Raw genomic sequence first — 22,543 nt, 5'->3', positions numbered from 1 at the left:
GGCCACCTCTCCTTGAGCTGTGTTTCAGTCCAGCATCTCTGGAATCTGGGTGGAATGTTCCAGTGACGCCGGGAAAGAGAAGCCTTTGCCAGACTCTGGTTGGACTGAGGCCAGGGAGTTGTGTCTCCCCCAGAAGTGAGATGCTCACCGAAGTCACAGCAGGTGGTGGCAGGATCAGGACCCGGACCCATGATGCTTCATCCAGAATCTTCCATCTCAGTGCCCTCAGGACCTGCTCCCTCCCAGCTCCCAGGAGCAGGTCTGGCCGTTGTGGCATCCACAGGGTTGGAAGGAAGCCCCAGAACAGGGCCCGTGCTGACCCAAACCAGGCACGGGGCAGTCAGCGTTCTCAAGAAGGGTGGCTCCGCTCATGGCACAGCCAAGACAGAAACCATCTTTGCAACTCACTTTTATTGTTTCTTTATAAACTTCCTCTCACATGGAGGAATATATTGTTATAGTCATTAGCTTATCTCTTTTTTTTTTTTAAACTCTATGCTAACAGCAATGGAGCCAAGAGGAGGAAAAACATAAGCTACGATAGAAAGGCACTTAGAACCTGTTAAAATACTGATATCCTGGAATGTGCAACAACAAACCCACAACAACAACACGTACACCAGCCCTCTCGAGCCTGGTCTGTCACCGAGTCACATGCTGAGCTAATGTCACCTTTCAGTGCCCTGTTCCTCTGCTCCCTGGGCTTGAGTCTCAAAGCCCTCACCCCCAACTGGGGACTTAAGGCCTGGGTCCTGGGGGGCCCGAAGAAAGGAGACCAGCTCCCTCCTGCTTCACTCACAGCCCCTTCAAGGGGCAGAGCCAGCACTGCCAGGCCCTATCAGGGCAGGCCGGTCAGGGTGACCCCTCTAGGACAGAAGGGCGGTCCAGGAAAGGGTGGAGTCTGCAGAGCTGCTCAGAGGAGCAGCTGGGAGACCCTGGAACTGCTGGGCTGCTGCCGCCACCACTGCTAGCCTGCAGCTCCCTGTTCTACAGCAGGGGAAATGGAGTGCTTGGTCATGTGGCTGTGGAGCCAAAAGTCCTGACCGCCAGGCCACCTCCAGAGGGAACAGCAAGGGTGGGGGTGTGCCTATGCTGAGGCCCCCCGGGCCTGGCAGGATGGGGCAGTGGAGCACCAGCATCCTTAGCTTATTCCGGCCCATGCCCTGTAGGGGGTGGGGACACCTCTAGAACAGAGGCTCAGTTGGGAAAAGCCAAAGGAAACAGCCATGTCGTAAACCCTGGGTTCCTTCCTCTTCTCCCTTCCCAACAGAGGGGCCCTCCCATGGCTTCACCACCCCCAAGCCCAGGGTTTTCAGTTCGTGGCCTCTGGAAAGCTCGCAAGCCCAGCACTGACCTGGAGCCCTACCTTCCCCCATGTGCCGGCTGTGACTTGGCACCCCCAGAATGGGAGCTGTGCCCCAGCCTGGGATTGTCCCCAGCCAGCCTCCCACCTCCGTGAAACCCTGTGAGCCTCCAGAGTCCCAGGCCAGGCCCTGCCCCACCATTCCCTGAGCCGAATGAGGGCCCAGGGTCCTGGCGTCTAGCCTCCTCACTCAGGGCTCCCTGAAAGCAGAGGGAGGAGGCCCAGCAGGGAAGGGGCAGGGGAGTGGTCAGCAATCCCCTCGCTTTGGAGAGCACCCAGCCCAGAGAAGGGGCCGACCCTCAGGTAGTGCTGGCTGGTTTTGGACGGGCTAGTGGTGAGGGGCAGCTGGCAGAGCGGGCCTCCCTCTCTGAGGTTGGAGGCACCTTGTCATAGGGATATGGTGGCTTCTTTCTGTGGCTTTGCCTGCGTCTGTCTTGCTCTCCCTCTGGAGAGTGGGCCAGAGGGAAAGGGGTCCAAGAAGCCCCCAGAGCAGGGGCCCAGAGAGGCCAGGCAGGACGGGGACAGGTCTAGCAGGTGGGCAAGGCAGGGAGGGAGGGTCACTGACCCAGGCTGGCGACTGAATGAGGGAGGCACCAGGGTGGGCAGCCTGGGGGACCGAGGCGGGGGGCAGGGCAGGGGGAGGGCCAGAGGTGAGCAAGGCCTCAGCACCCGGGAGCACAGCCCTCCCTGGCTGGCAGGGCCAGTTCCCCCTCCGGAGCCTGGGACACCACCAATGACCTTCTAGCACCATCCTTGCTGCCCAGCTTTGTCTGGGGCTGGGTCCACGGGGGGGCGGGGGGGACACAGCCACCCAGGCCCCGGGGGCAGGAGGACATTATTGCTATTTCGCAGAAGACTTTCCGTTCGTCAGGGGCAGGGCCGCAGGTAGCTGTCCGCTGGGCGGTCAGTTCACCACGGCCGGCTTGAGCAGCACGGAGCCTGGCGGGATGACCACCCAGCCAGGAGTGAGCGCCTCTGGGCTGCTGGCCGCGGAGTTGACGCCCGTGGACAGGTCCAGCACGGTGCCGGGCAGCAGGGACAGTCCGTCGGGGCTTGGCCGGGAGCGGCTGCTCTCCGTCCTCTCAAGGGGGGTCTTGCGGCCCTCCATGCCCAGAGACCTGGCGGGCACTGCCCCACGCCCCTTCTCCCCCTCAGCCTTGCCGCCAGCGGAGCCAGCGAGGAGGGAGACCACAGGCAGGCCCAGTCCACCAGCCCCAAAGGGTGAGGGCAGCAGCGGGTTCTTGGCCAGATTGAGGGGCAAGACGGGGCCCGGCAGCCCGGGACCCATGCCCCCTGCACCCCCACCGCCCCCACCGTTGCCACAGGCCAGGGCACTGAGGTCAAGGGGGCCAGGGGCCAGGGGGAGGGGCAGGCCGGGCAGGCCCGGGCCTCCGAAAAGGGCAGCGGGGTTGGGGATGATGATCTGGGCTCCGCTGACATAGGGGTTGCCATCAGGGGTGGGCAGCGGTGGTTTGGGGGGCGGGCGCAGTTGCAGGAGCTCTTGCTGCTCGTGAGACACGAAGTGGCCGTGGGCCTTGATGTGCTTGCGCAGCGAGCTGGGGTCCGTGTAGCGCTTGTGGCAGCCGGGCATCTTGCAGTAGTAGGGCTTGTCCACGTAGTGGGTGCGCGTATGCTTGAAGCGGTCGCTGGAGTTGGAGTAGCGCTTGTTGCAGCCCTCGTAGGGGCAGACGTAGGGCTTCTCACCTGCGGGGCGCGGCGGCATGAGGGGCCTCTCCCCAGCCCAGTGTCCTAACCCCCACCCACACGTCGGGCAGCCCCAGGCCCCCCACCTGACACCGAGACCTCCCCGAGAGCGCGGACTGTCTGATGTGGGGGACGGTGTCCCCAGCACCCGGCACGAGATCTGATCCCAGGTGGGGACGGCGGGGCGCAGCCACAGAAGCCAGCCCTGTGTGCCCCCGGCCTCCGTCCTGTGCTTTAATTTGCGGATGACATGACCACTTCAACCAGTGGTCCCACAAATCTGCGTGTGTACTCCCGGGAAGACCCACTGGGAGGCGGCCCAGGTCACCCCCGCGAGACGGCGCCCTGTGCTGTATTTGGTCCTGGCTCAGCAGAACACCTCTGGGTCCATGAAATGGCCACTCGCGGCCCTGAGCCTTTGAAATGCGGCTGGCCCAAACGGAGATGGGCTGTGAGCAAGGGGAAAAATACGCACCGGGTTGTGACTCCACAACTTTGTACAAAATTAATTCCAGCGTCTCATTGATAAGTTTTTTTTAATATATCGGATTCAAGAAAATATTTCATTACAATTCATTTCACCTATCCCTTTATCCTTTTTTTTTTAATGTGGCAATTAGAATTTTTTTTAATTAAAAAAATTTTTTTTTGCGATTAGTAAATTTAAAATTAGGTGTGTGGCTCTGTTCACCAGTGCCTGCCCCACGGTGTGCTGGAGCCCGGTGAGGAGCAAGCACACACTGCCTCCCAGGTGACAGCACTTGGACGATCACACGACATGCTGAGTGCTCCAGGGGTGGATGTCGAGGGTCGCACCCACAGGAGAGGCTTCAGCCAGGGGTGGCACTTGGAATAGGACTGCTAAGCAATGAGACTGCCCCCCTCCCCTCCGCCGCCTCCTTGGATGCGCAGGATGCCCAGCCGCCCAGCCCCCGCCCTCCAGCCCAGCTCCTCACCTGTGTGCGACCGGTTGTGGATCTTCAGATTTTCCAGGCGTGAGAAGCTCTTGCTGCAGGTGGGGCACCGGTGCGGCTTCTCATTGGTGTGTGTGCGGATATGGATGAGCATCTTGTACCTGCTCCAGGGAGGGCACAGGGGAGCTTGGCTCAGCTCGCCCGACACCTGAGCCCCTTCCCCCCGCCCCCCTCTCACCCTCCCTCACCTGGCGTTGAAGCCTCGGCCATGGCGGGCACAGCCCTCCCAGTGACAGCAGTACCCTGCATCCTTCTCAGGCTTGACGTGGTAATCGTTGACGTGATCCACCAGGTCTTGCAGGAGCTCAAAGAGCTGGTTACACTGTGGGGCCGGGGAGAGTTCTGGGTCTACATGGGGCCGCCCTGGCCCTGGCCTCGGCCCCAGCCCCAGCCTCCGCCCCCCCACTCACCTTGGCCCAGCGACACACCAGCTGTTTGGGCAGGGGTAGCTCTGGCGAGAGGCACTTGTCCTTGGGGGCGGTGAGGAAGGAGGAAGCAGGCAGGTGCAGGGCCCCTCCGGAGCCCAGAGGCAGGAAGAACTGGAAGGAACTTGGGACGCCATCCAGATAGCGCAGTGGCTGGAAGTCCTGGGGAAGACGGGAAGGGCAGAGCTGTCAGTGCTCCCACCCGGGCCAGCGCACCCAGACCCCCTGTGTCTCCTTCTGTGGCAGGTTGAGTCGGCCCCCAGGGTCATATGTCCCTGTACCTGTGGGTGTGACCTTAGTTGGAAATAGGGTCTTTGCAGATGCAGTCAAGTTAAGAAGTCATACTCGGGGCACCTGGGTGGCTCCATCGGTTAAGAGTCTGACCCTTGATTTCAGCTCAGGGCATGATGGCAGGGTAGGGAGATCAAACCCGGCTTCTGCTCCACCCTGGGCCTAGATCCTGCTTAAGATTCTCTCTCTCCCTCTCCCTCTGCCCCCCACCCCTGGTCATACTGGATTGGGGGGCACTAAATCCAGTGATGGATGTCTTCATAAGAGAAAGGGAGATTTGAACTCAGAGACACACAAGAGAGGGAAGAAGGCAGGTGACACCAGAGGCAGAGGTTCAAGTGACACAGCTACAAGTCAGGGAACACTGAGAGCCAACAGAAGCTGGAAAGAAGTGAGGGAATAATCTTGCCCAGAACCTTGGGACAGAGCACAACCTTGCTTCAGGCTTCAGCTCCCAGGACTGATGGAATAATACCTTTCTGTTGTCCTAAGCCACCTAGTTTGTGGTCCTTTCCAGAAAACCAATCCACCTCTTCCAGAACCCGCACGCCCTCCTTACCGGGGCACTGGGCACTGCAGGCAGGTCCCCATTGCCCTGGCGCTCGGGGGACAGCGAGCTGCTGCCATTGGGAGAATCCAGCCCAGATGGCGGTGACAAGCTGAGGTCCACCAGAGGCGCTGCCGAAAAGCGTCCCTCGACCTTCTCAGGGAACTTGGGGTTCAGCAGGAAGCCTAAGGGAGAAGCACTATTCAGGGACGCTGGAGCTGAGTCCTCTGAACCACCCTCCCATGACCCTGGGAGCAGACCCCAGCCACACTCCAAACCACCCTGGGACCCCAAGCATCTGAGCAGCCACCTGCACAGCTGACCAATGTGACTTTTGCCACCATGAGAGATCAGCCGTTGGTTAAGACCAGAAGTGGAAAGTACCCAGTGAGCAGGAATTGGAAGCCAGGCTCCTGGCTCGCTGTCACACTGGCAGGTAGGGACCTTTCTGACTCTTCCTGGGCCCCTTCCTGCCCTCACTGCTCCCTGTGTAACATGAGGGGTTTGGACCAGGCTGCTTCCAGAGCCCTCTAGCTCAGACATAGAGGTCTGGTTTTCAGGGTCCAAGGAAGCAGAGCAGATGTCCTGAGCCCCAAGCACCCCCTGAGAAGCACTTGCTGGGCTTGGTCCCCTCTCCCCGGACCTGACTGACCGGCTATGCTGCCTTGAAGCCCAGGAGGTGGGTCACAGGGCCTTTGTCACTGCTTGTGAGCCGCCTGCTCCCCCTTACTAGCTCCTCTATGTCCTCTCAGAGGCCTGGTTTGAATCCTGGCTCTGCTGTGCCAGCTTCATGAACTGGGCAGCTGCCTCCCCCCAGGGACAATGTCCCCTCCAGAGATGGAGAATAAAGGGACAGAGCTCTAAGGTGAAAGCCGTGAAGGGCCTGGTTAAATCCTGGGGGATACACCCCAGATGTTCTTCCCATTGCCATGGCTCCATCGGGGCCTGGGAGCCCCAGCCCCACCAGGGGTGCTGTACCTGAGGGCGGAGAGCCTGGGGAGCCCGGCGTGGGGCTGTCATCCACCAGGCCGAGCTCCCTGTGCAGAGCTCGATGCCGGACCACACTCAGCGTCCTCTCCCGCTTTTCTCTCGCCGCCCGGAGCTTGGTGATGCTCAGCTTCAGGTCGAGCGGCTCGTCCAAGGAGTGCATGGTGATGGGGGGCTGCGTTGGAGGTGGCTGCAGGCAGTGGGGAGTTCCCAAGCTGGTATTCAGGCAGGAACCTGGGGGAGGACAGGAGCTGTGCTGTGACACCGTGACCTCAGGCTTCTCCTGCTGCAGCCCCTGAAGCCGCCAGGGGAGGGAGGTGTGGATGTATAGCAGCCTGAAGGCTGTCTCCCTGGGAAGGGGGACCTTCCAAGTGGCTCTGGCCCCAGGTCGCATGAGTGCCAGCCACCTACTGAGAGCTTCCATCTCCATTACCCTCAAGTCAGTTCTGGAGGCAAAGCTCAGAGGGTCCATTTTGCCATGAAAACTGATTTTTAGAGACACTGCCTCAGGTCACAGAGCTAAGAAGTGGTAGAGCTACCAATTGAAGGCCAGACCTCCCTGGAGCTGGTCAGTGAAGTCCCAAAGGTCATTTCTGACCGAGTGGAAAGTGGTGCCCAGAATCACATGCCCAGCTTGAGCCTGAGGGCCCAGAACCAGGCCAAGAGCAGGTGTCCTCCAAGGAAGCCACTAGTGGTTCTCAGCTACTGATCACAAGTGCTGCTGGTGTCGGGGCTCCCGGGCAGCTGTGGTCACCTCCAAGGGAAGGCAGCTGAGAGCCTGTCTCAGGCAAGGTGTGCAGAGCCTGGCCCAAGGGATGGGGGTGCAGACAGGTGCCCTTGTGCTGAAGAGAGGTGCTGAAGAGAGGTGCTGATAGGCCCACGGAGCCAGAGGGCTCTGAGCCGCCACCAGGGGGCAGCTGGGGACTGTGGCGCAGCCAGGCCAGCCAGGGACAGGGTTGGAGGGAAGTGAACCAGCTCTGCTGGGTGGTTAATAAAATATATACCATACATCATTTTTTTTTTAGTGGTGATGATACTCTTTTATTAGAAGTTCTCACACTGGTATTTTCACCATCCCTTAGAACTTCTCAATGGTGTGATTTTCTTCACATACAAATGACACGAGAGCAAGCAAGGTCAACGCTGTATTCCAAACTCAAAAAGTTTTTCCAGGGGCAATCCTTCCACATGTGGTCAAAGTGTATCCTTGTGTTTGCTAATTGGGGTGATTATACCCCAAAAATCTATCCGCTAAACAAGCCAAAACTATGAGACACTCCACGTCATTGACCATTCTTTCCACATTTTCATAACTTAATATAGAACATCCTGTAACCGCCACATGGTACATGACCACACATTTCAGCTGTGTGCACACACGCACACCTCTCTCTCCCCCCGTGGGAACCAGAGATGCCCACCCGTGTGCAGAGCTGCTTCACGGAGCTGGAAGGAGCAGGACAGCCTTTATGGCCCCACTCATCTTTTTTCCCGGCCACGTACCTCAGCAACTTTAAACAGTTTTCTCTGGTGCCAGGTCCTGGCTCATCCATCTCCCCTGAAAAGCTCTACTTCTGCCAAGACCCTCCAAGCACACGGGGACACAACAAGGCAGTCCCCTACCTAAATTAGGACCCTCTGCTTCTAGGACATTCCAAGACCCTACCAGCTACATGGCAACTCTCGGAGCCCAAGGAGGGGCAGCTACACTTGGTCGTGGGACCCCATCTGTGACCCGACTTGCCCCAGTTAAACTGCATTAGGTAGGAGCAGTCAGATCCGTTTGGATTTGCCCCCCAGGCCATGCATGGGCCAGAGATGCCCATCAGGCTGCCACCTGGTCCTTTAGGAGCTCCAGACCCAAGGTGGGCAGGTGGGTGGGTGACAGTGATGGATGGACCTTGGGCCCTTCCACTCTCCCTCTGGCTGGACAGAGAGCTGCCCTCCGCCTGACCCCCCTCCCCTTATGTCTGTCTGTCTGCCTATCCCTCTACCTGTTTATTTTTAGACACAGGCCCAGTCCAACCTCCCTGAAGCTCCTCTGTGCTGGGAGCCTGGAAGGGGAGGAAGGAAGTAAATATTTATGCTGATTAAGAATTCAGGAGCCAGGAAGGGCTGGTGGCCTGGTCCTTCAGCTGGCCTAGGGCCACAGGCCTCCCCACAGCCTCCATCCCCCACCCCCAACCGGACCTTCCAGAGGAGGGGACCATGTAGCAAGATGGTTTGGGGACTGGGAATTCAAACTGACCCTGTGATTGGCAGCCCTGCCCAGGTAACAGCCTTTTTGGCATCTGCCCTTCTGCCCTAAGCCAGAAGGGGTCCAGGGAGGAGCCCTAGACCCTGGTTATCTTGTTCTGGAGATGTGCAGGAGACCTGCATCCACCCACAATTAGGGAGGCCCCGCAAAAAAGGAGTGTGTTAACCAGGGTGGGGCAGGCACAGTGCCCAGGTGGGAGTGGGGACTGCGGCACCCCCCTTAACCAGCAGGCCCAGTCCCCAGAGAGCCCCCACACACACACTTCCTGTCACTAGGTTCTGCCCAGGGAGGCAGAGCTTCATTGGGATGGAAGCCAGAACCCAGTCCAGAGGCCCAGCCCGCCCCCCACTCCCGGGAAAGCCACCCCAAAGGCGCACAGCTCTCAGCATCCCCAACCCCAGGCCGGCCCCACCCAGGCGTCCTCCCAGAGGTGGCCCCACAGCAAGGGGAAGACCCCCTGTGACCTCCCCTGTCCTGACCTTGGCGGACCTCGAGGTGGCTCCTTCCACTCCCCCCTCCCCCCTCCCCCAGCCTGTAGACGCGGGTTCTGAACTGGGGCTCTGCTCTTTGTTCTGGGGCCGAGGAGCGGGGCGGGCGACCGCCAGGGTGGCACCGTCCGGGTCTTGGCGGCGCAGCGGGGCCCCCTCGGGAGGCGGCCGGGGGCCAGCGCCCAGGCGGGGGGCGGGGGGGCGGGGCGGGGGACCCGGAGGGCGGGCGCGGGGGGCAGGCGTGGGGCGCGGGGGGGTGGGGGGGGCGGGCGGGAGGGGGGGTGGGGGGGGGCGGGCCGGAGGCGGCGCCGAGGTGGTCGCCAGCCACCGCTCCAGCTGCGAAAGGAACTAATTAGAGCCCGGGGAGCGGGAGGAAGCGGGGCGGCGCGGGGACCACCGGCGGGCCGCGGCCTCCCGGGGGCGGGGGTCACCCCGAGGGTGGGCCGCACCCCCCGCCGCCCCGCCGCCGGCCCAGACAATGGCCGCTATTGTGCGGCCGCCACGAGCGCCCCCGCCCCGCCCACCTGGGAGCCCACCCGCGGTGCGCACCGAGTCGGGGTGTCGGGGCGCCGCTGCCCGGGGCCCTCCTGGGAGCGCAGCCCGCCCTTGCCACGGCTGTACACATGGGGAAACTGAGGCTTGGGCTCACCAGGCTCGCGGCGGGCTGGACTCCGCTCTGCGGAGCGCAGAGGGGGCGCCTGGGCATACCCACCCCCAGAGGCAGGCCAGCGCCCTGTAAGGGGGGGGAGGGACACCCCTGATTGCCCCGTAGTCCCCAAACTGCCCTTTCTCGGTCAGCCGTGGCCCTTTTGGCCTAGGACCCTGGGACAACGGCTCAGGATGCACCTCTCGAAGCCCAGTGGCCTTCCTGATCCCACACGGAGCAGGGAAGCAAATCCCCAGCCTCCCCTGTGCTGCTTTGGGATCATGGCTATCAACATGCACTTCCCAAAGCTGGGGACACCGAGGGCCGGGCGGGCAGCAAGCCCACTGGAAGCCCTGGGCGCACATCACCCCACAACAGGACCAACAGCCAGTTGCTGACAGCCAGGGGAAGAGCGAGCACCTGTGAAGGCAGGTGCCGGGCCCCCCATCTTACAGATGTAATCACTGCAGCTCAGGGAGGTTAAGTGACCTGTCCAGGGTCACGCAGCTTGTCTGCGGCAGACCTAGATCACAAGCCCAGGTGAGTCCAGAAGCCAGGTTCACCAGACCATCTGTGCCCATGGATGTGTGCGGAAGGGAGGGCAAAAGCCCTCCCGCCTAGCACCCCATCCCTTCCCAGGGGTTTGTGGGAGTTAGGTACAGAGCCTAGGAGGGGTGGCAGGCGGTGGGTGGGCGCTGGAGGGGCGAGCTATGGCCGGTGGGGGGGGGCCACAGGGAGGCTTGGAGAGCCGAGGGCAGATATGCTGCCAAAGCAAACGGCCCCACATTCCTGGGAACTGCTGCGGCTCCCTCCCTGCTCTGGCCAAGGGCTCCACCCTCCTGGCAGCCCAGCGGCAGGGGCTGGGGCAGGGGAGACCTCACCCTCTCAGCACCCCCCACCCCCCTGAGCGGGCAGGCCCAAGTGCGGGTCAGACCACCTGGGTCTCCAGCTCCACTCTGCTACTTCCTGCCCAAGTGACAGGGCAAGTCACCTCCCTGCCTCACTGTCCTCACCTCGAAAATGGGATGATGGTAATAGTAATGAGAACCCCTCCTTGGGTTTTGGCTAGTGACGCACACATCCAGTGATTTCTTAATGTTTCCCATTATTATGTCATATTCAGCAACTGAAACAATGCTGGGCACGTAGTAGGTCCTGGTCACCCTTGTTGAATTAACTGTCACCATCACTGAACCGTCCAGCCTTGGCTAGTCTGGAGCTGTGAGGACAGCTCTGTGGGGTGACTGGCCTCCCGTGTCCACAGACAACACAGTCTCACCGTCACCTGAGCGTGCCCGGCCTTCATTTTAAGGTACAACTAAACAAGCTTGTGCCCCTCAGAGAGCCTCAGGCATCAGCTGTCCTGTGCAGTGGCCACAGCTGACCCAAGCCACCTTCCAGGGCCCAACTGCTCGAAGAGAAGGAGGGGGGCCCTGGAGGCCCGAGCAGCCCTGGGAGGAGCAGGCCTCCTCCCTGACCCAGGGGAGGGGCTTATCCTGAGGCCTCGCCCAGCCCCAGCGGGTCCCAGGAGAGAGGAGAGGGGCCAGGGCAGGCCGCATTTCCTGGAAGCCCTGGAAGCCCGAGGGGTTCGCCTTCCTGGGAACCTCTCAGCAGGCAGGCCCCTCCCTCCCCCATCCCAGATGGGCCCTCAGCCAGCCCTGGGGGGCCTCCCCAGATTCCCGTGGGAGGGCAGACCCCACCCAGGTGGGAGCGCCAGCACCCCAGGTGACCCAGCCAGAGCCAAGCTCTCTGCGCTCAGCTGTGGGGGCCTCAGGAAAGCCCTCAGCCGGGCAGCACCTGAATAGCAGTGGGTGCCAAATCTCACTCGGGCATGTTTAGATAGCGCTGCCAGGGCCAGGCTAGCTGCTCCCAGTCCCCTGCTCTCTGGCCCATGGCTGTGGGGCCTCAGATGGGTCCCTGTGGCCCCGGTGAGCCTTAGTCACAAACAGGTACCACATAAGGTGTCAGGTGTCAGCTCACCGGCAAGGTGGGGACCCAGGACATCCTGCAGGGAGAGGCGGGCCAGTGCCTGGCATGCAGGAGATGCTGGCAACTAGTAGACTGAGAGTTCTGGTTCCTGGCCGTGGGGGGGTGGTGCCCCATGCAATCCCTTGGCCTCCCCAGGTCACCCAGATACTTCAGCAGTGCTGAAGCTGGGAGGCTCAAGGCTGGCTTCCCCGCCCCTGTGCCCACCCCCTCACCAGTCCTGGCTTCACCAATGCCACCAGGCTGGGGCGGGGGACAGTGAGGTAGGGAGGAGCGACTCACTCATGGGCCCGGCCCACACATGCACACTCACACAGATGTGCATGTCTGTCCGGCTGCAGGGCCAGCCTGGCACAGAAGCCTCCCTCAGGCCGGTGGCTTCCAGGCCCCCATCTCAAGGGCCTCCACCCCCTGCTGCCTGCCTGCCTGCAGCCACCTTTGCACAACTATGTCTGGTATTTTCCTGTCTGCCCAGCCTTCTTGGGGGTGCAGGGGGAGAGGTGGTGCGTGGGGCTCTGAGCACTGCCTGCACCTGGGCCTTAGCCAGAGGCGAGCCCGCCAAGCAGCCCCCACGCCCGCCCTCGGACTGGGAAGGGAAGGGCCAGGCCCAGGCTGCCCAGATCCCCGGGAGGAGCTGGCGCAGGGCTGTGGGGAGCCAGACAGGGACACACACCCACTGAGGCCTCGGCGGGAGCAGGCCGGGCCCTGCTAGGCAGCACTGCCACTCATGGTGGACAGTCAGGGCTGGGCACTGTGCCAGAACTCTCTGGGGCCGCCACAGGCAATGGCCAGTATCCCACAGGACGCAGGCGGGCACTCACAGCAGCCCGACATACGGGCACATGCATGTGTGTCACACCTGTGCCCCAACAGCATACACACAGGACACAGCATGTGACCAGCATCAGGCTCTGGGACCCAGCAGTTACGAGGAGCAGCAGGGATGAGGCCCGGGCCCCAAAGGGAAGGAAAACTGCACTTTCCCAACCAAGTCCGGCTCTAAGACAACCCTGTGAGTACCTCCTGGGTCCTGGGGGCTTTTGCCACGGCCCAGCCCTCCCACTGCCCCTGGGACAAGCAGCAGGCCCTGGACAGCACCTGCCAACTCTGAGCAGAGGCTGGCAAGGCGGGCTCTGGACTTTGGCCCTTCCCTCCCTCCGCCTCATTTACCCCATCGCTCAGTTATGCATTCCAGCAGCAGGCCCTCCACCCCACTCCGTCCTGGGGGCCCACAGATGAATGAGGATGAAAGGCGCCCAGACCTCGGTGGGGAACAAGAGCAGGAGGGCTGGGAGGGGCTGCTCCTAAGCAGGGAGACATGGGGTGAAGTGCTGGGGCATTAGATCCTAACTTGCTCTGCAGGCCAGACAGGCCAGTCTGCCTCGGGCTCACCATCTCCATCCATCCTCACAGCCCTGCAAATTAGGTGCTAGCCTCTCCATTTTCCAGAGGGGGAGATGGAGGCTGAGAGAGGTTCAGTCACCCCCAAGGTCACAGAGCTTTGTAAGTAGCACGTCTGGGGTTCACTACCAGGTTCTAAGGCCCACACTCTTTCTGGGCCCAATGCTGTAGAGGCCTGGACTGCGGCCCAAGAGAGAGGCTGGGCCAGGGCCTGGAGGGCACTGGGGAGCCATGGAGTGCTCTACACAGAAAGCACCCTCTCCCTTTCCAGCCCACAGGCTCCAGGCCTCAAGCGCTCCCCTGCGGCACCTCCTTTCTCAGGATCCTCCTTCTCCCATGAGCCCGATGCTCACTCATGGGTGCCAGGTCCCGCTGCACAACCTTCCACATTCCCATATTCTCCTCCATCTGCCATTCCCCTCCTACCCCTTCCCGCAGCAGGTCTTCCCTGATTCACCCTCCCGGGCCTCAGACCTCTTGCAGCCACGCGTGGGCTGTTCTTCCAGGGCCTGACAGCCGAGCAGAGGACCTGCTTCTGTCCCCAGGCTGCCGAGGACAGTGTTCCCAGCCCTGCAGGGGCCTGTGCTGCCTGCCACACTCATCCCGGGTCCAAGTCCTCACTTGTACCATCATGTCACCAGCTCCTGAACGTACCTTGGGTGCCCAGCCCTACACACAGAGTGCCATGCGCACTGCCCCCACACCCGTCTTTGGCCCTGGCACTTACCCCTGCACCTGGCATTTAGAGCCTCACTCCAAGAAGGGAGTCCTGGAGCAGGTGAAGGCCTCATGGAGCAGACCACGCACTATTTCCCACGGCCCCACGCTGTGCTAACTCCTCCCACTAGCAGGATCTGTGCAGTGATGCAAAGTGCTGGGGGCTCCGAGTCAGAAACCTGGCCCACCACAATCTGATGTGGGCCAAGCTCTGGGCCTCAGTTTCCCCACCCGGGAAAGGGAAGCACTGGCCTAAAGTAGCCTGGAGCTTGAGAACCCTAACCGCTCCCTAAACAGCACCATCGCACCTGCCCTCTCTGCTTTTCCTGAACACCTGGCACTCAGTGTGTGTTGCTTGAATGAATAAATCCATTTGTGGTACCCAGTAGCCAGGTGAGGTGGGTAGGTATGGAGGGGCTGAGGCCCAAAGAAAGAAGTGGCTTGCCCAAGGTCAAGGTGAGAGGCAGGGCCTGGGCCTTGACACAGAGGTCTCTTCCCCTGCAAAGGACCCAGGAGGAGACCTGGACGAGGACGAGGTGGCCACTGTTGCCCTGGTTCAGATGGGATGACTGGCAGGGCCCAGTTCCCCCAGCTTCTGTCCTGCCATGCCCACCCAGCGTGGCGCAGAGCCCACCCCAGAAGAGCCAGCAGCCAGGCCCAGGAACTCTGGACTCCACCCCCAGCCCCCCACTATCCCCTGCCTGCAGCCCTTTCTCCTTGCCCCCCTTCCCGTGCCCCTCCCGTGCCCCTCCCCTCCTTCTCCAATTCTGCAGCAAAGCAAATCTAGAAGCTGGGGGCAATCTCCAAAGCCAAAAGGAAACAGCCACTGGGTAGGGCCCTGCCAGGCCCGGCCTGCTTCAGGCCCTTGGGGCCCATGGTCCAAAGGACCAAGCAGGGTGACCACTAGGTGTCCTAAGGTGGTGCTGCGGTCCCTGCCTGGAGGAGGGTGGGGCTGGCAGGCAAACAGCCAGCCGTGCTGGGGGGGGGGGGGGGGCGGGCGGGTGCTGGGGGGCAGGCTGCAGGCAGAGCTTTAGAACAGGCAGGACAATGGAGGGCCCCACAGCCCAGGGGCAGAGATATCACAGCTCAGGGTCAGTCAGCCTGAAAGTGTGGGGCTGGGGGCTGGGGGCTCTGGATGCAGGAGGCAGCGGCCCAGGGGAGAAAGGGCTCAGGCAGGCCGGAACTTGCCAGCCAGATCCAGCTGGACGATGGGGCGAAGGGAGAGAGAGAGGCTTCCCCAGACGCAGCTGCCCCCACGTCAGGGCCCAGTGTCAGGGCATCCTGCCCCCCTGCCCCTGCAGTGCATGTAGGGCCTGTGGTGGATGGGGGGGCCTGGGGTGGATGGGGGGCCTGGGGCGGATGGGGGGCCTGTGGTGGATGGGGGGCCTGGGGCTGATGGGGGGCCTGGGGCTGATGGGGGGCCTGGGGCAGATGGGGGGGCCTGGGGTGGATGGGGGGCCTGGGGTGGATGGGGGGGCCTGAGGTGGATATGGTACCTGTGCAGATGGGGGCCTGGGGTGGATGGGGGGCTTGGGGTGGACGCAGGGCCTGCGGTGGATGGGGGGCCTGCAGTGGATGCCGGGCCTGGGATGGATACAGGGCCTGTGGTGGATGGGGGGGCCTGAGGTGGATGCAGGGCCTGGGGTGGAGGGGGTGCCTGCGGTGGATGCAGGGCTGGCAACAGTGGAGCTGAGGGGATTCCCAGGTTGAACTGACATTTCAGGGGCCAGGGCCAGACTGTCTTAGGCTCCGGTCCCTCTCTGTCCCTCCCTGACCCCAAGTGACCCCAGGCCGAGCCCTTGAGTCTCCAAGCTTCAGTGTCGCCGCCACCCCCACCCCCCGCTTGCCCCCACCAGCCGCCTCCTTACTTCTAGGGTCCCAGGGGGCACTAGCCTGTGAGTGCGTCTGTGTAAAGGAGACGCAACCCTCTGTCAGCTGGGCAGGACTGCTTTCCCAGGGCTGACTCAGGCAGGTCTGCAGCCTCCTGGGGCCTCTGAAGCCTCCCACCCGCCCTTGGCTGTGACTGGAGGAGGGGGCCCAGGGGTGGGTCAGTCCCCTCCCCGGGCAGCCATCTGCCAAGGCAGGAGTACGTGTGCACACACATGTCGCACGCTCCATAGCGGGGCCCTTCCTGTGGCGGGTACTACCTGGCTTCTCAGGCCTCGAAGACAAAGGGCCTGAGGAAGCCCCAGCCTCTCCCCCGACCCCCAGTCACAGCTCTAGAAGATTCTCAATCCCTCTGCCCAATCCCCACCAGGGGCATCTGGAGCAGATAGAAAGTCCCCCCCCCCCAAAACTGGAATCACTTCATATCTCTGTGCCCCCCAGGCTCCTCCCAGCCTGACCATGAGTTCACCAGAACCCTCCATCCCATCTGGGAGGGAGAGGAGGAGAGGAAGGCCAGAGCTCCAGGCCTCTGCCCTGCACGGCCTGAGGCCTGAGGGAGTGTGGAGAGAAGCGTCCTGGCCAGGATGGCAGGTCAGGCTCCGTAGAGGCCCCCAGAGTTCCCCTGGGAGGGTCCCACAGCACCACAGCTGCAATGAGAAGAAGGGCCAGGGACCCCCGCAGACCTGGGCCAGGCCTCACCTCCCCGTGGAGCAGTCTGGAGCCAAGGCCAGAAGGATCAGTACCAGAAAGGGTGGAGGCTTGGGGGCCCTGTGTACACAGCTGCTAGGGCCACCTTGGGTTCCCCTCAAGAGCAGGATCCCTTCTTAAACCAGGTGGGAAACTGGCCACCAGAGAGCACCCCCCAGCCCCCCAGCCAGAGCACACCCAGGAACTTGGGCCCAGATGCCCACTGGTCCTGCCTCATCCTCAGGCTTTAGTTTCTTCATTTGTCAACAGTGATCAATGGATCTTCCTCACAGGGCTGATGTGACAATTTCAGGTGACAGATGTCAACACCTGCAAAATTCCCTGGGCCACTTAAGGCAGTGTGCTGATTTTTTCGGGGAGTCGAAAAAATCAGGGTGTTCCCCAGGCTGTTCCATCCCCTGACCAACGTTGGCACCCTATCCCTGCCTTCCTAGGGGCCTAAGCTGGCATTTTTATTAGTTGGAGAGACAGCAGGGGTTTCCAGGGCTGAGCCGGAGGCAGGAGAGAGACCAGGGTCTCTGTGCTTCAGGCTGCGCCCCTACACAGAAACCCCCACAGTACATCCTTTCCTTTCCCAGCAGCAAAGCTTCAACCCTGGCTGGTCAGCAAAGCGCCAGAGGTCCTACCGGAGGTGCACGATGCCGCATCCCCGCCCCCAGCCACACCTGAATGCACCAGGGTGGCGCTGAGTAGGCCACCTTAGAAGCCACTGGGGCAGATGTGCAGATCCCATCTCAGAGAGGTGCCATCCCGGCACACGTCTGGGCCACACACCTTTCTGGCTGCCCTGACCTCACCAGCCAGGGATCCTCCCCAACTCTGGGTGAAGGGGGGACCAGCCGGCACCTTCCGCCAGTCACCCCCTGGCCTCGGTCATCTGTGTGAAATATAAAACGACAATAATAATCCTGAATAGAGGGAGGCTTCTCTGCAACCCCGAAAAGACCTTCTCCCCCCTATTTCACCCAGCTCGGGCCTCTCCATTACAAGCCGAACTCCCTGCTTGGGTGAGGGGCTTCCACAGACTCCCCTGGTACATAACCTGGGGGGGTCATCCGGTGCCCGAGGGGAGAGCCAGGAGCAGCCATCTCCCCCACCAAACCCCAGGGCGCCTCCCAGCACCAGGGCCCCACCCCGACGCCTCCCAAAGAGCTCAACTGCAGGCTCCAGCCCCAACATCTGGTCCCCCAGGCACAGCCGTCGCCACCCTCCCTCATCCTGGGATTGCCCCCAACTCTGCCCAGCACCCGTCCCCACCCCCTCACCCAAGTGGGATTCCAGGCAAGTCAGGGTGGATGAAAATGCACATGGGAAAATGTTGTCAGGAAAACACATTCTTCCTCCTGTACCGCAGTTCAGACCCCGGGAGGATTAGGTGGCAGGAGACACTCCCACCGCCTGGGGCCAAGGCCAGGCCAGGGAAGGGGGGGTGGGGGCTGCAAGGTGGGGTGAGAGGGGTGCTGGCCCAGGCCCCCAGGAGGGGCCCTGGCAGGGCTTTGTGTTCCCGCAGGCCAGTCTGCCCTCCGAGGGCACTCCCAGCAAGGGGAGCCCAGGCACAAGACATGGCTGTGGCTACCCATTCGCAGCTGGCTTTTTAGAAACAACAAAAGCTTTGGGGGGACGCGGTTCACACGATTGTTTGAAATGAGGTTTTGGGATGTCTGTGGCATCCAGTTATTCATACTGGCTCCACCCACGGATAATTGAGAGTTGGATTTGTTGGCCTGACCCCACTTCTCAGCATCCCCCCCACAACAAGTCTTCTCACGGACTCCAGCTCGGAAAGCTCACCTTGTCTGACCTCTTGGTTTTATGGAAGAGGAAACTGAGACCCAGGAAGGGGTGGGGTGATGGAGGGGTGGGGAGCCGGCCCAAGGACCCCTGGGAGTTGGTGGCCTGGCTCAAACTCAAATCTAAGACATCAGATTCCCAGGCCAGGGGCTTTTCCCAGTTACCCTCCAGGCTGTGGCCTGGCTCTTGTGAATCCCCCAAAGCCACGGACTCTAAAAGCAGTGGTGCCTGGAAGTGGGGTGACTCACTGTCTGGCTTCCTGGGGCACCCCCTCCCCATCAGTGAGGGAGGGACTGGCAGGTGTCCCTGTGTAGAGAGCCAGGAGAAGGGAGAGGCCCCCCAGGGGACCTAGGCCAGGGTCACTCAGGGGCCGTAGAGCCCCAGCTGGAGGGATTTAACACCAAAGGTCAAAGGTCACAGACAGAGAAGGGCGGGCAGGCTCTGGGGGTCAGAGGGTCAGCGCTAATGGCAGCTCCGGAAAGGAGGGGGAGGGTAAGGAGCTACGGAAAACAGGGCTGCTTCCAAGGGGTCCCCAACCCCCATACACTGTGCCCCAACGCCCTGGCACTGCCTCATTCTTGGCTGCTTGCAGACAGGGCCAAGGAGAACTGGAGGTGGGCTGTAAAACGGGCAGGGCTGGAGCTTGGAAGAGGTGTCCTCGGAAGAGCTCCCCAGGTGCAGCCCCTCCCCCAGAGTGGGCCAGGGCCAGCTGGGAGGCCCAGCCCAGGCCCAGAGGGGAGAAGGAGGAGCAGAGGGGGAAGGCTCCGAGGTCACGGGGAGGGATGTGTGGGCTGGGCTGGAACAGCTGTGGCGCTGTGGCACCGGGAGTGGGGCTTGGAGAGGGCTGGGTGGGTGGGCAGAAGGAAGCGGCCAGTTTCTCCTTCCCTGAGCTTGGGAACTGAGGAAGCCCCTGGGGGGGCAGGGTGTCTCCTGCGGGTCTCTAGCATCGGCTCGGCCCCAGCTTCCCTCGGGGCTGGAAGACCCTCAGGAAGGCTGCCTCGAAAGCCCACAGCTCAGGCCCTGGCCCTGGCCTAGACCGAGAGCCACGAGAGCCCAGGCCTTGGCCAGGTCCCCGGCTCGCCTGGCTGCCCCCTCAGTGTCAAGCGTTCCCTTTAGAGCCAAGATCCTGGGCTGTGATGGCTGGGGGCCCAGGGCTCCTCCCAGGATCCCTTCCCGCTTCCCAGGCCCCAGGGCAGGGCCAGGATCCCTGCCACCATCACTGCCCCGGGGGGCCAGGCCAGGCGGGCCCTCCTGGACAGGCAGACGGGCAGCATGCTGCCCTGCTGTGGCCCGAGGACCTGACCCGCCAGGGCAGTGTGCCAGGGCCTCCAGGTGCCAGCCTAGATTCCAGCCCCGTTCCAGGGGGCCTGCGGGAAGCGGGGTGCCGGCATCTCCCTCCCTCGGGATGCACCTGCCTCACCCCTCCCCCACTCCTCCAGACCCTCCTGCGGGCCGCCGGGTCCCCTGCCCCCTTCACTTGGCCGGGTTCTTCTGCTTCCACGCAGACAGCAGTGGACAGACAAGTGCCAGCCCGGCCTCCGGCTCCGGGTCCTGACCCCGCAGCACCCCCGGTCCCGACCCCCAGGGACGCCTCCCCTCCCTCCCCCCGGCCCAGGAAGGGCCCGGGCTAGCCCGGGGCAGCAGGGGGGAGACTTTCCCGGACGAGGGAGGAGACACCTTCCAAACCCCGTCCTGGAAACAGCCCGGCGCAGCCGTGGGAAGGGGCGGCTGCCCGGCGCCCCAGACAACTTCGTGCCCAGGCTCCAGGGCCCCCCCGGCCCGCAGCGCGCCCCCTCCGCGGCCGCCCAACTTCCCTGCCGAAGTTTGCTCCCGCCCCGGGCCCGGCCGCGGCTCGGCCCGGCCTCCGGACGGAGGGAGGGAAGGAGGGAGGAGAAAGACGGAGACGCGGAGGGGACGGGGCCGGGAGCCGGCGAGGGAGGGAGCGCGCGAGCCCAGCGAGCGAGGGAGCGAGCGCGGGGGCCCCGGCGAGGGCTCACAATGGCCCGGGGCGAGGCGAGGCGCGGACGCGGGCGGCGGAGGCGACCCTCGGGGCCCGGGCCCCCCGCGCCCCCCGCGCCCCCGCGCCCCGCCAGCCGGGTCCCGGCCCCACGGCGCGACGCCCCGGAGCTTCCTACCTCGGCGGCGGGGGCGGCGGGCTCCGGGCTGCGGGCTCCGGCGGTCGGGGGGCGGCGGGGGCGCGAGCGGGGGGGGGCCGGGGCGGGCGGGCGCCGGGGCGCGAGGCTCACGCGGCGCGGGCTCCCCTGGCTCGGCCGCCCGGCGCCCGGCCGCTCCGCCACATCTGCAGCTCCGGCAGGGAAGGTGGCCGCGGCGGCCGGGCCGTGCGGGGATGTCTTGGAGAGGGAGGAGGAGGGAGGAGGGAGGCGGCGGGAGGAGGGCCGGGCGAGCCTCGGAGGAGGGGGAGGAGGAGGGGCGCGGGGGGCGGCCTCGCTCCCTCCTCCCTCCCCCGCTGGCTCCCTCGCGCCCGCCCTCCCTGCAAACCCCTCTCGCCGCGGCGGCCCCAGGCCCGGGGCGCCAGCTGCCAGGCGGGGCGTGCGCGTCGGGGGAGGGGGCGGCCGGGAGCCGGCGCGGGGCCGGGGGAAGGGAGGCAGCGAGGGCGGCGGGGCCGCGGCGAGCGGCGGGCGTCCCCCGCGGCCCCATCCCCGCGCCCCCCACCCCCGCGCGGCCCCGCCCCCGGCCCGAGGGCAGCGCTGGGACACGGCCCGGAGGTGGCCTGGGGGGCGGGGGGGGCGGGGGCGCGGGGGAGGGATGTCCCGCCCTCGGGGAAGCCCGGGGAGGGGGCGGGCGGGCCCAGAGGAAGAGCCCCGGAGACGGGGAAGATGGAGGAGGTCGCTGCGGCCGAGGGGGCGGGGGGCCCCTCGCCTCCCCCCCGCGGGGTCACCTTGGCCAGGCCCCCCGCGGCCCCGGGCGGCGGGGAGGGCGGCAGGAATGCCTCTCCGCAGGCCCTGATTTCTCCGCCCAGCCCAGTTCCAGGAACGCGCGGGCAGCGCCCGGCGGGCAGAGGCCCCGGCTCGGGATTCGGGGAGGCTCAAGCCGGGGTTCGAGCCCGGACGGGAGCCCCTCCCTCGCGTCCCAAGCCGGGCTGGTCCCCCCGCCCCCCCACCCCCCGTGCCCTCGGGACGGGCAGGACGAAGTCCGGCCGGGAGCGGTCCGGGCTTCCGCTCGGCCCTAGTCTTGGTCCTAGCGGTTGGGACTACCTGCGTCCCCAGCCCGAGCGCTGGGGATCCTCGATCGCGCCCCGACCCTCCGCGCTCCCTCCGCGCCCCTGCGCGGCGCCCGCCGTTAGGACGTGGAAGGAGTGGGTGCCGGCGAGGGCGAAAGCCCCGCACCCCCCTAAGCTGTCTTTTCCCTCCCGACGTTGAACCAGACTCGCGTTCTGGTGTGTCTCGTTTGGGCCAAGCTGGAGCCCCTGCCCAGTTACCTTCTCGCCGCTCTGCGGTCAGGTGGCAGATCTTGGTTCACAGTTGGCCTCGAGGAGTGCAGGAGAGGAAGAGCATCCTCTGGTAGGTGAGGCATCTGACTCCGGGTGCATCTGCTGCCGCTGTCCCCAGCCAGCGCCTGAAGCCGGCGGGTCTTGATCATGCAGCATCCTCAGCTCCTGGCACCGCGCTTTGCACCTAGTAGGTGCTCAAGACATTTTGCACTGATGGATACAGGGTAGGTGCTCCTTACATGTTAAGCGAATGTACATATAGTAGGTGCTCCTGGCTGTTGCATAAATGGACACAGAGTTCCTGCTCTTACATGGACACACAGTAAATGCTTATGATATTTTGGGCAAATGGATACATAGATGGAGCTTATGATGGTTGCATGAATGCACACATAATAGGTTTTCATGACTTACAGGAACAGACGCAGAATAGGTGCTTATGAACTGTTGGGTGATACATGAAAGGCCTATAGGCCCCGAAAGTAGCGATTTGGAGGTGACCTCCTCTGCCCCCACCCCACCCCGATTTCCCTCGTGTGGGTAATGTGGAGTGAGACCTGGTTAAATATTAGCCGGCAGATGGGCCTGGGGCAGGCCAGCTTTGGGACCCAGCACCTTCCAGGAGGGGGCTGTTAAGGGCCGACTCTCCCAGTCCTCCGGGTGCGTGGGGAGGGGAAGAGGCTGAGGGCCGCAGAGCGCCCCCTCCCGGCGCCCGGGATCGCGGCGATTCAGGCTGCTGCGGGGGCCCTGCAGCTGGAGGCTCAGTGTACTTCAAGCTCGCCAGGTCCGGCTCAGGCCCCCCGGGAATCTAGGTATATTGAAAAAAGGTAAGAAAGAAAAAATAGGTGCACAGGGGGCTATTTCTTCATCTGTTAATAACGCTTATGGCGTGCCTGCAGGGTGCCAGGCGCTGTGCGACA

At 63.5% G+C, this 22,543-nt stretch overlaps 1 protein-coding gene and 1 long non-coding RNA gene across 4 annotated transcripts; one reads left to right on the top strand and one right to left on the bottom strand.

The window, feature by feature from the left end:
- Nucleotides 1-392: 392 nt before the first annotated feature.
- On the bottom strand, nt 393-21,760 carry GLIS2 (GLIS family zinc finger 2). 3 transcript variants are annotated; one of them, XM_077906423.1, is made up of 7 exons: nt 21,612-21,760; nt 6,283-6,525; nt 5,317-5,489; nt 4,452-4,628; nt 4,230-4,363; nt 4,024-4,142; nt 393-3,067 (listed from the first exon to the last, which is right to left on the bottom strand). In XM_077906423.1, exons 2-7 carry the CDS (start codon nt 6,452-6,454, stop codon nt 2,268-2,270), a joined length of 1,575 nt encoding a protein of 524 aa, XP_077762549.1. In that variant the 5' UTR covers nt 6,455-6,525; nt 21,612-21,760; the 3' UTR covers nt 393-2,267. The 3 variants fall into 3 exon arrangements, with proteins under 3 accessions (XP_077762549.1, XP_077762547.1, XP_077762548.1); XM_077906421.1 differs by lacking the exon at nt 21,612-21,760 and adding an exon at nt 20,308-20,373; XM_077906422.1 differs by lacking the exon at nt 21,612-21,760 and adding an exon at nt 10,696-10,764.
- Nucleotides 9,674-13,327, top strand: LOC144318925 (uncharacterized). The gene is made up of 4 exons (XR_013384877.1): nt 9,674-10,222; nt 10,806-10,994; nt 12,542-12,680; nt 13,082-13,327. It is a non-coding gene; the product is annotated as an uncharacterized LOC144318925 (long non-coding RNA).
- Nucleotides 21,761-22,543: the final 783 nt, after the last annotated feature.

The sequence above is a fragment of the Canis aureus genome, chromosome 8 (genome assembly GCF_053574225.1).
Source record: "Canis aureus isolate CA01 chromosome 8, VMU_Caureus_v.1.0, whole genome shotgun sequence".
NCBI lineage: Eukaryota > Metazoa > Chordata > Mammalia > Carnivora > Canidae > Canis > Canis aureus.
Note: the sequence above shows the minus strand (reverse complement) of the source record. Positions and strands in the feature narration are given on the sequence as shown.

Coding starts and splice junctions, on each gene's coding strand:
- GLIS2 (XM_077906423.1), bottom strand. CDS start 6,454: ATGCACTCCTTGGACGAGCCGCTCGACCTGAAGCTGAGCATCACCAAG. Junction 4,364..4,451: donor TGGTGTGTCGCTGGGCCAAG/GTGAGTGGGGGG, acceptor CCGGCCCCACAG/TGTAACCAGCTCTTTGAGCT. Junction 3,068..4,023: donor CCACAACCGGTCGCACACAG/GTGAGGAGCTGG, acceptor CGCGCCCCGCAG/GTGAGAAGCCCTACGTCTGC.